Source organism: Schistocerca nitens, chromosome 7 (assembly GCF_023898315.1).
Source record: "Schistocerca nitens isolate TAMUIC-IGC-003100 chromosome 7, iqSchNite1.1, whole genome shotgun sequence".
In the NCBI taxonomy this organism is placed as follows: Eukaryota; Metazoa; Arthropoda; class Insecta; order Orthoptera; family Acrididae; genus Schistocerca; species Schistocerca nitens.
Genome location: NC_064620.1, coordinates 608,812,884 through 608,825,010, shown reverse-complemented (window position 1 = coordinate 608,825,010; position 12,127 = coordinate 608,812,884). Strand labels below are relative to the sequence as shown.

The 12,127-nt window shown below is 41.9% G+C and overlaps 1 protein-coding gene across 1 annotated transcript in view; it reads left to right on the top strand.

The window, feature by feature from the left end:
• Positions 1 to 381: 381 nt before the first annotated feature.
• Positions 382 to 12,127, top strand: part of LOC126195774 (nascent polypeptide-associated complex subunit alpha, muscle-specific form-like) — a 67,326-nt gene continuing 55,580 nt past the window's right edge. Inside the window, exons 1-2 of the mRNA XM_049934406.1 lie at positions 382 to 432; positions 919 to 1,983. Of these exons, the coding sequence (XP_049790363.1) occupies positions 382 to 432; positions 919 to 1,983 (1,116 nt within the window). The remainder of the gene's footprint in view (positions 433 to 918; positions 1,984 to 12,127) is intronic.

Here is a 12,127-nt window from a genome sequence, read left to right as displayed (position 1 = left end):
ACTTTAGCTATTGCCATTTTTGGCAATTCCCTGACATTTTTAGCCATCGCCATTTCTGCCAACCTCACGAGTTTGCACTCATCGTCAGCAACTGATGGTTTGCCATTTCCTGTCCCAGTGCCCTTTGTAAAACCAATTACATTCCAGGGTATGTCGCAGTTATCATACATTTACGGAACATTGCACAGGCCGTCAACTGCGGTTCACTTTTTATCCACTGAAGCAATATAGTGAAGGACATGTAATCTTTGGTTAGGGATCTCTGCTGTCTCTACAGCATATTTTGTGGACCCTTCTCATTTTCTTCCATCGATTGCACTCAGAAATACCCTCTTTTTGCACCCTTATTTTTTTGCATTGGTACTATGCCCAAAACCCAGCATGGTAGCCTTTCTGTTCTGGGCGGGGTCCCGGAAATGGCTTAGTGGCCAGGTAACCATTACTGTTTCTGTGACTGTGACTGTGACTGTGGGACACCCAGGGCGAGAGCCCCAGCTGAATGCAGGCATTACTATGGAAAAAGACTACCACATGAAGTGACTCAAACCTCTTTCCACTAGTGGTCGTATGGCCCCAGTAGTCTCTTATGAAGCTAAGACCTAATATGACACAGAGTGGTATCACCCTAAAAGGTTCCCTTCCCTGGTTACAGCATGGGAGGAACATAGGGCTCAGAAACAAGGCAAGAAGTACTCCTCCCCTTAATACATGGTTTGTTCTAGGAGAGGTGGGGATTAATTTTTGACTAAAAAGTTTTTGTTATACTTTCAACATCTCAAGGACAGGTTTGGGGCAGTGGCGGTGATTTCAAAAATTAGAAGTGGCTCCATTCAGTTTAAAACTGCCCCACCTGCCTGTGACAAGCTGAGAGATTTTCCTGTCACTATAATCGTGCATTAACCACTGAATATGCTACAGGATTTCCACCTAGATCTCCTTTTATGTACTGTTGCTGGAGCTGTTGCTGGAGCTGTTGCTGGAGCTGTTGCTGGAGCTGTTGCTGGAGCTGTTGCTGGAGCTGTTGCTGGAGCTGTTGCTGGAGCTGTTGCTGGAGCTGTTGCTGGAGCTGTTGCTGGAGCTGTTGCTGGAGCTGTTGCTGGAGCTGTTGCTGGAGCTGTTGCTGGAGCTGTTGCTGGAGCTGTTGCTGGAGCTGTTGCTGGAGCTGTTGCTGGAGCTGTTGCTGGAGCTGTTGCTGGAGCTGTTGCTGGAGCTGTTGCTGGAGCTGTTGCTGGAGCTGTTGCTGGAGCTGTTGCTGGAGCTGTTGCTGGAGCTGTTGCTGGAGCTGTTGCTGGAGCTGTTGCTGGAGCTGTTGCTGGAGCTGTTGCTGGAGCTGTTGCTGGAGCTGTTGCTGGAGCTGTTGCTGGAGCTGTTGCTGGAGCTGTTGCTGGAGCTGTTGCTGGAGCTGTTGCTGGAGCTGTTGCTGGAGCTGTTGCTGGAGCTGTTGCTGGAGCTGTTGCTGGAGCTGTTGCTGGAGCTGTTGCTGGAGCTGTTGCTGGAGCTGTTGCTGGAGCTGTTGCTGGAGCTGTTGCTGGAGCTGTTGCTGGAGCTGTTGCTGGAGCTGTTGCTGGAGCTGTTGCTGGAGCTGTTGCTGGAGCTGTTGCTGGAGCTGTTGCTGGAGCTGTTGCTGGAGCTGTTGCTGGAGCTGTTGCTGGAGCTGTTGCTGGAGCTGTTGCTGGAGCTGTTGCTGGAGCTGTTGCTGGAGCTGTTGCTGGAGCTGTTGCTGGAGCTGTTGCTGGAGCTGTTGCTGGAGCTGTTGCTGGAGCTGTTGCTGGAGCTGTTGCTGGAGCTGTTGCTGGAGCTGTTGCTGGAGCTGTTGCTGGAGCTGTTGCTGGAGCTGTTGCTGGAGCTGTTGCTGGAGCTGTTGCTGGAGCTGTTGCTGGAGCTGTTGCTGGAGCTGTTGCTGGAGCTGTTGCTGGAGCTGTTGTTGGAGCTGTTGTTGGAGCTATTGTTGGAGCTATTGTTGGAGCTATTGTTGGAGCTATTGTTAGAGCTGTTTGCTAATTAGGAGTGATGACATGTGCATTTTGTCCATGGTGTCCAGTGGGTAGCAAAAGAGAACACAGTGGATACTGGAGCCTTCAGCTTTACCACCTTCATCTTCTAAAACAACGAGAAATCATCTAAGGTTGTCTATCGCTGTGATATCAAGCCATATATCCCTACACCCTTGTGGTGCTGCAAGTGAAGGTGATTTAGACACATATCATCACTCCTAATTAGCAAACAGCTCTAACAATAGCTCCAACAATAGCTCCAACAAGAGTGTTGTTGGAGCTGTTGTTGGAGCTATTGTTGGAGCTATTGTTGGAGCTATTGTTGGAGCTATTGTTAGAGCTGTTTGCTAATTAGGAGTGATGACATGTGCATTTTGTCCATGGTGTCCAGTGGGTAGCAAAAGAGAACACAGTGGATACTGGAGCCTTCAGCTTTACCACCTTCATCTTCTAAAACAACGAGAAATCATCTAAGGTTGTCTATCGCTGTGATATCAAGCCATATATCCCTACACCCTTGTGGTGCTGCAAGTGAAGGTGATTTAGACACATATCTTTACATTGCAGCACCAGTCATGTCTGAAGGGACTGTGGTTGTTTGTTTGTGCCCCTCTCCACCAATCTCTATCAACTGTGGGGAGCACCATTCCTCCTGTACCATTTTCAAGTGTAAAAAGAAAACCCAGGAATACACATCCTCACAAATCAAGAGACCAAAAAGAAACACAATCTCTTACACCGTACATGTGTGAAATGGACAAATTCTACTACTATGATGTCATCCTCTCCGGTGACTGTGCCGTCATCCACCCTGTGGCCTACTGGGCCACCGGACTACACCTATTCCCATGGTGGAGAAGGGTCTTTCTCCTACTGCTCCCTCCATACCCTCTTTGACAATGTTGACTTGCTATTCACTAGGAATGTCAGTCCCCAACTGCCAACCAGAGAAGCATTGCCCTCCTCCTCCTCCTCCTCTGCACCACTTACCAGAAAGGGGTCCCTTGTACACTGCATTCCCAGGACTCTGCTGACCTACAATTGGATGACATCCAGTGGCTAAAGCCATCACAGGTTGCAGGTCATAGGATGTCGTGTTCCTCCTCTGCCTCAGAATCTTGAGCAGACAAACCCAAATCTAAATTATCTACGGAAAACATGTCATCCAAGAGAGAGAGAGAGAGAGAGAGAGAGAGAGAGAGAGAGAGAGAGAGAGAGAGAGAGAGAGAGAGAGAGAGTCTGATGACTCCTATGCTGCCAAACCCCAGATGTTCCGCCTCTGTATCTGAGGTAGTGTTCCTGATGGCCACTATGAACCAACATCTAAATGCTCAATGACTTATAAATGGATGCCCAATGTCATGTACTTGCCATTTTCAACCATATCTGGAGTGAGGAGGTGTTCCTGTCACAGTGGTGAGAAAGTATGATTGTCACAGTACTGGAACTGATAAACACCCCCTTGAAAACAACAGCTATTGTGTAATTAGCCTCGCTTAATATCTATGCAAATACCTGGAACATATGGTGAGCAGACAGGTGTGTTTGTACCTTGAGTCCTGGTGCCTTTTGGCTCTGTCCGAAGGTGGTTTTCACAAAGGTAATTCTACTGCTGAAACTTTGGACCACCTGGAGTCTGCCACTTGGTCAGCTTCTTCTGGTGTTAACATCTTGCAGTTGTTGTCTGACTTGCATAGGGCCCAACACACCACACAACATCACCACATCCTGGGTACCCTCAATGAGTGGAGTCTCTGGTGCCAATTCCCAATTTATGTCCAGAACATCTTGTCTTGCCATACTTTCTAGGTTAAAGTACTCCCCATATACAAGAAAAAGAGGTCCACAGGGCTCTGTAATGAGTGTGCCCCATTTTGTAGCAACTATCAGTGGTCTAGCTGCAGCTGTGAGGTCTACATTGTAATCTTCCCTGTATGCTGACAACTTTGCATCTACTATGGTTCCTCAACTGTGGGTACCATAGGAAATGTGCAGTCCTGGGCTCTCACCCATTGCTTCCAGTTTTACACTTGCAAGACATGTCAGGCACTTCTGTCACTATCACACTATCATATTGTCTATCCATAACCAGAACTCTACCTCGAGGACCAAACACTCAATTTGGTGGTGACTTATTGCCTTTTACGACTGGTCTTAGATAATCAGCTGATGTGGCTATCCCATCTTTGCCAACTTAAGCAAACTTTCTGGTCACACCATCAAGCTGTGTTCACACTGTGCACTGGGCCTGGTTGAAATGTACCAGATGAGCCCCACCTAGCTGGCTCAGGCAGCCATCCTTGACGTTCACACTTCGTGCTGGACCGTGAGGACAAAAAAGTGGAAAATCCACATCCTGAAAAAGCTCTTGGTGATGTATAAAATTATGGCACATCATTCAATGAACTTTTAATTACCATAAATGATTAACTTTCTTGTAAAAAAGTGTACTTTTCATTTAATTAGTTTTTTTTATTTTATAATGTAAATTGGCCACTTAAAAAAAATGCAATTAATCAGATTATTCTACACATGGTAGTGTAGCAGCTTCACTTCTTAAAAAAAACATTTACTTCTCATGATTCATAACAGTCATTATGAAATGACACTATTTGTCAACCACATGCATTTGATTTACAAATAGTGTAATAAGTGTGTTTGATAATGGGTAACTTACTCTTAGATACATTTTAGACCATACATTATTGCAACAGAAATATAGCTGGAAGTTCAAATAAATGTTCCAGATGGTACCGACACATATCTGTCTCCATTTAAAAACAGAAGAACAAATTAATTTAAGATGAGAGTGTGCTGTGGATAGACTGCAGTAAAAACTTGCAACATTATGTTTCATTCCTTTCTAGTTGGAGATGAGAACCAGCAGATGCTGAAAACTTAATTACATTTATAGATGTTTCTATGTCTAAGTTTGGCTAATACACAAGATGTTCACTTTCCCAGAACTACAAAAGTGTGGAACTATGTTTTTGACACTTTCATAATGTTAACAATAATATGTTTTAGATCAACCCTATCTCCAAGTAAATGCCCTATCAAATAACTTTGGATAGTGCCTTACAGATAGTATTTGTTTTTGGAAATTAATGTGATGAAACCAATGCTATGGGGAACTGTATCTCAAATGGCATTTTTCTGGCTCATTTAATGACAAAATTAGTAAGCCCTATTTCCCTCTAAACTGTTTCCATTCTGTTTTTTTCTAATTTAACTGGAAGAAAAGTGTGTGGATTCAGCCTAGCCTGAAACCCTGCAGGACAGGTAAATAAATTATTATCGACTGGTGTGTCACTATTTCTGCTCCCACGCAGCTTTTGTCAGTCAGTAATACCACATGCCCCAATGGTGTGCATCCCACCATCATATCTCCTCAATAATATAGTTTTAGAGTAGACCCTATGGTTTTCTGCCGCCTGTTCCCAGACGTTCTTCACGCATTTACACACTCAGGTTTTGTATACATTAATGGCTTAATGGCAAACTGACAAACCAGTTTTGGCTGCATACAATCACAATAAAGTGAACTTCACTCCCTGACAGTTAGATGCAGTATATTCACTGCAGGATTGTTGGCCATTGCTTGATCTCTCAGCCACTTTCGTTTTCACAGTCGCAAGCCATTCTTAACTGGGAGTGGCTCCTCGATTTATCTACAGGCTGGTGACCAGTGCTATCTGATATCTCTGACACCCATTAGTTGTGACTATACAGAATGTCAGGCCTGCTCAAGGGTCTCACGGTGGACCACATCCTACTAGGCTGCCTTAAGATGAAGCCTTACACTTGCTGACACACTACCTGCCTCTGGTGCTATCAGACAACACCAAAGTGGCTGATTTGGTTTTGCTTTGTATCTGTGAAAGTGGTTTTTATTCCTCTCTGTGTCTTAGTGCACAATAGCCTTGTCGGTCACTTGTGAATTTGGAGGTGTGAGTGCTGCAGCCTGCTCCAACCTGAGGGTCCCACAGCTATCCTTTCTCAGAGGTCCACCCTGGCTCCTGCCCTTCCCACCCCTAAAATTCTTCTTATTCTGGGACATCTATCAATGGTTAACAAAATCCCAGGAAAGAGAACAATTATGATGAATCTATCTTGTCTGTGTAGCTAGTTTTCTTGTGGCAATGGAGGATGTGGAAGCAACTGTGAGATGCAGAGAATGTCTCCAGTCAGATACTGTGTCCCATGATCTCCAGCTGCTTTCTGGGCAGATTAACCCTCCTACCTTCCTCTCTCTCACTTCTACTTGCTTCTATGTCTTTGCTTCCTTTGTTCTTGGGTACAGTCAAGTCCATTGGGATTTTTCTTTTGTGTCCTTCCTCTCTGGGCTATTCCCAGTCTGATACACAAAAGAATGAGGGACCAACAACCAATGATCCCTTTAACCCTATCAATCAAAATCGATCCATCCATCCATCCTCCTTACTTTGAACAAAGCTGTACATACATTCAGTCAGACCTTGATACAGTTTCAAACTTTACTTGGTTCTACATAACGCCATTATCTATGTAAAGTCTGAAGCTAGTATTAATACTGTCTGAAAGATCATCAATATACAACATGAACAGTGAAGGTCCAACACACTTCTCTGGAGTACACCCAAACTTCCTTCTATATCTGTTGGTGACACTGCATCTGAGATAACATGCTGCATCCTCCCTACTAAGATATTCTCAGTCCATATCAGTGTGACAATCACTAAAATTGTGATTAAGATGAAAGCACATTCAAATTACTCACTAGGTACACAAGACATTTTAAGGCACAGGGATAAGAATCACAGTTGTGAAATATTCTCTACAGCATGTGCTGAGTGGTACTGTCACCTACATCTCGTCTTCACTCTTCTCCACTTCAATGAGCTTCCTACTATGTTAACTCCTGGCCCCCTCACATTTGCGTATCTATTTGATGTTTGCCAAATTCTTTTTTATTTCCTTATTAAAATTATTGATTTCCATTTGACAATTCTATCCTGCCTTTTCTGTGACAACTCTTGCTCATACTCTATATATTTGTGAGATGCTCTTCTGTGATGGAATTCCTACAGGGAATGTTTTGCACAGTTTATACCAATAACACTTCATTAGTCAGACACATTACACTTCTCAATTTCTTATTAATTAATTAGACTCTTCAAATGAGTTTTTGAGTCGCTGAAATATAAAATATCTGAATTTGCTGCCTTTTGTCTCTTCTGGAGCAACTGACAAGAGATGACAATCTGAAATCCTGTAGGTCTACCTGTTGTGACTACAGCATAATAGTTGTCGGTGTGTGCTGCTGCCCCCCTCCGCAACAGGCAAACTGAGTGTCCTACTAACAATTCAGGTTCGCAAAATAAAAATAATCAATACTACTATGCTCTTACTTATGTCTGGTGTACTTCTAAGACAAGCAAATTAATTTCTGATGTCACTGTACAAATATAGGTGTACCACATAATAAAAACAAAAACAAATGTTACCAACCATGAAAATGGGCCTTACTTTGGGCGTTTTGCTACACTTTCTGCATCCTAAGACACATTTTCTTTCATCTAGCACCTGTGCACCTTTCCTTTCTTCCTACTGTCCCTTTCCTCCCAACAAATATGCTCTTTTGACGTATATTAAAACTAGTGATTTAAATTTAAAACATAAATGTGTAATCCATCAGCATATTATGGGTGCACTATTTTATTTTGTAGAATTTGTTGCACATATAAAATAATTTATGGATTTTAGTTTTAGAGCAACTGAACTCATAATTAAGTAAAACACTAGTGAAAAGCAGCACTTTACAGAATTTCTTTGTCATATAGCAATCACAGAACACTTCCTAGATGAGGATCTGGTGAGACAGGCGGGGCTCAAGCATAGTACCAGGGGCCGGGTTTTGTTTCCTTGCCTGCAGCACTCGAAAGGTAACGAGTCCCTCTCTTTTACGTCTCTTTGTTGTTTGTAAGCAGTTTTATGATACGTATCTTGACCAAAATGACCCTTACAGTTCAAGTGATCTAAGAATTAATTTTTCACTCTGAACTGAGTGTATGCCAATATGAAGGTTGCTAGCAGATTAAAATTGCATGTTATACTGGGGCTAAAACATAGAAATTTTGCATTTTGTGGACAAAATGAGCTATGGGAGAACAACTCACAAGCTTTCTTCAGTTTCATTTCTGCCAGTACACAAAACCAGTCATAGTGTTAAATAAAAAGGGCTTTACAAAGTATTCCATCTGTTTCTGATCATATTTTAAACATTTAGCCATATCTGCCCTAACAGACAAAGTAATTTCTGTTGCAAGATAAGGAGAGAAGCTAATAAATTGTGCAAGAAGAAATGCTGCTGTCCAAACGAAAGTGAGTAGCAATACAAAAGATTAAGTGACCGAGAATTTATCACATGCTTTAACTATAAATATAAATTACTTCGCTTTCTTGCTACTTCAAAATGACTTAGTTCCATTTTTAGTAATGTAAAGACCACAGAATCTTTGCATGATCCATAACCCAACTTGAAATATTTCTGAAAGAAATTGCAGAAAACTACTCTCAAACCATTGTCCCAGTTGGAAAAGATACTACAAAGCCGCTACCGATTCATCTGATCTATAACCATAATTGAAACTATTTCTGAAAGAAGCTTTCAGAGAGCTCCTCTCACACTGCTGTCTATATTTACAGTGACTAGAAATATGTAGTCATCACATTCGATCCATTAACCAATGTGAAATATTTCGGAAAGAACCAGTAGAAAGTTCCTCTCACACTGCTATCTGGACACACAGTGAGTAGAAATACAAAGTCATCACATTCGATCCATTACCCTACGAGAAATATTATCAATGAAGTTGCAGTAAGCTTCTCTCACACTGCTATCTGGACACACAGTGACTAGAAATACAATGTCATCACATACGATCCATTACCCTATGTGAATTATTTCTGAATGAAGCAGCAGAAAGCTCCTCAAAAAACAGCTGTCTATGTTAACAGTGACATGAAATACAAAGAATAGATTCGATCGATTACCGTATGTGAAATATTTCTGAAAGAAGCTGCAGAAAGCTCCTCTCACAATGTTATCTGTGGGCACAGTGACTAGAAATACAAAGTCATCACATTCGTTCCATTACCCTATGTGATATATTTCTGAAAGAAGCTGCAGAAAGCTCCTCTCCCACTGCTTCCTTTGTTTACAGTGACAAGAAATACAAAGTCATCACATTCGATCCATTACCCTATGAGAAATATTTCTGAAAGTATCTGCAGAAAACTGCTTTCGCACTGCTATCTGTACGATCAGTGGCTGGAAATACAAAGTCATCATATCGAACCATTTCCCTATGTAAAATATTTCTCAATGAATCAGCAGAAAGCTCGTTTCCCAATGCTGTCTTTGTTTACAGTGACATGAAATACAATGTCATCACATTCGATCCATTACCCTATGAGAAATATTTCTGAAAGTAGCTGCAGAAAGCTCCTCTCACACGGTTATCTGGACACACAGGGACTAAAAATACAAAGTCAACACATTTGATCCAGTAACCTATGTGAAATATTTCTGAAAGAAGCTGCAGAAAGCTCCTCTCACACGGTTATCTGGACACACAGGGACTAAAAATACAAAGTCAACACATTTGATCCATTACCCTATGTGAAATATTTCTGAAAGAAGCTGCAGAAAGCTCCTCTCACACAGTTATCTGGACACACAGGGACTAAAAATACAAAGTCAACACATTTGATCCATTGCCCTATGTGAAATATTTCTGAAAGAAGCTGCAGAAAGCTCCTCTCACACAGTTGTCTGGACACACAGGGACTAAAAATAAAAAGTCAACATATTTGATCCATTACCCTATGTGAAATGTTTCTGAAAGAAGCTGCAGAAAGCTCCTCTCACATGGTTGTCAGGACACACAGGGACTAAAAATACAAAGTCAACACATTTGATCCATTACCCTATGTGAAATATTTCTGAAAGAAGCTGCAGAAAGCTCCTCTCACATGGTTGTCAGGACACACAGGGACTAAAAATACGAAGTCAACACATTTGATCCATTACCCTATGTGAAATATTTCTGAAACAAGCTGCAGGAAGCTCCTCTCACACGGTTATCTGGACACACAGGGACTAAAAATACGAAGTCAACACATTTGATCCATTACCCTATGTGAAATATTTCTGAAAGAGGCTGCAGAAAGCTCCTCTCACAGTGCTATCTGGACACACAGGGACTAGAAATGCCAAGTCATCACATTCGTCCATTACCCTATGTGGAATAGTTCTGAAAGAAGCTGCAGAAAGCTCCTCTCACACGGTTATCTGGACACACAGGGACTAAAAATACAAAGTCAACACATTTGTTCCATTACCCTATGAGAAATATTTCTGAAAGATTCTGCAGAAAGCTCCTCTCACACAGTTATCTGGACACACAGGGACTAAAAACACAAAGTCAACACATTTGATCCCTTACCCTATGTGAAATATTTCTGAAAGAAGCTGCAGAAAGCTCCTCTCTCACAGTTATCTGGACACACAGGGACTAAAAATACAAATTCAACACATTTGATCCATTAACCTATGTGAAATATTTCTGAAAGAAGCTGCAGAAAGCTCCTTTCACACTGATGTCTGTGTTTACAGCGACATGAAATAAAAAAGTAATCACATTCGATCCATTACCCTATGAGAAATATTTCTGAAAGAAGCTGCAGAAATCTGTTCTCACACTGCTATCTGTACACACATTTGCTGGAAATATACAGTCATCGTATTTGATCCATTTCCCTATGTGAAATATTTCTGAAAGAAGCTGCAGAAAGTTCCTCTCTCAGTGCTATCTGGACACACAGGGACTAGAAATGCCAAGTCATCACATTTGATCCATTACCCTGTGAGAAATATTTCTGAAAGAAGCTGCAGAAAGCTCCTCTCACATTGCTATCTGGACGCACAGGGACTAAAAATACGAAGTCATCACATTTGATTCATTACCCTATGTTAAATATTTCTGAATGAAGCAGCAGAAAGCTCCTCTCCCACTGATGTCTATGTTTACAGCGGCATGAAATACAAAGTAATCACAGTCAATCCATTACCCTATGAGAAATATTTCTGAGAGAAGCTGCAGAAAGCTCCTCTCACAGTGCTATCTGTACACACAGGGACTAAAAACATGAAGTGAACACATTTGATCCATTACCCTATGAGAAATATTTCTGAAAGAAGCTGCAGAAAGGTCATCTCAAAGTGCTATCTGGACACACAGGGACTAGAAATGCCAAGTCATCACATTCGTCCATTACCCTACATGAAATATTTCTGAAAGAAGCTGGAGAAAGCTCCTCTTACAGAGGTATCTGGACACACAGGGACTAGAAATGCCAAGTCATCACATTCGATCCATTACCCTGCGAGAAATATTTCTGAAAGAAGCTGCAGAATGCTCCTCTCACACTGCTATCTGTACTCACAGTGGCTGGAAATAGGAAGTCAACACATTTGATCCATTACCCTATGAGAAATATTTCTGAAAGAAGCTGCAGAAAGCTCCTCTCACAATGCTATCTGTACACACAGGGACTAAAAATATGAAGTGAACACATTTGATCCATTACCCTATGTGGAATATTTCTGAAAGAAGCTGCAGAAAGCTCCTCTCACAGTGCTATCTGGACACACAGGGACTAGAAATGCCAAGTCATCACATTCGTCCATTACCCTACATGAAATATTTCTGAAAGAAGCTGGAGAAAGCTCCTCTTACAGAGCTATCTGGACACACAGCGACTAGAAATGCCAAGTCATCACATTCGATCCATTACCCTGCGAGAAATATTTCTGAAAGAAGCTGCAGAATGCTCCTCTCACACTGCTATCTGTACTCACAGTGGCTGGAAATAGGAAGTCAACACATTTGATCCATTACCCTATGTGAAATATTTCTGAAAGAAGCTGCAGAAAGCTCCTCTCACAATGCTATCTGTACACACAGGGACTAAAAACATGAAGTGAACACATTTGATCCATTACCCTATGAGAAATATTTCTGAAAGAAGCTGCAGAAAGGTCATCTCAAAGTGCTATCTGGACACACAGGGACTAGAAATGCCAAGTC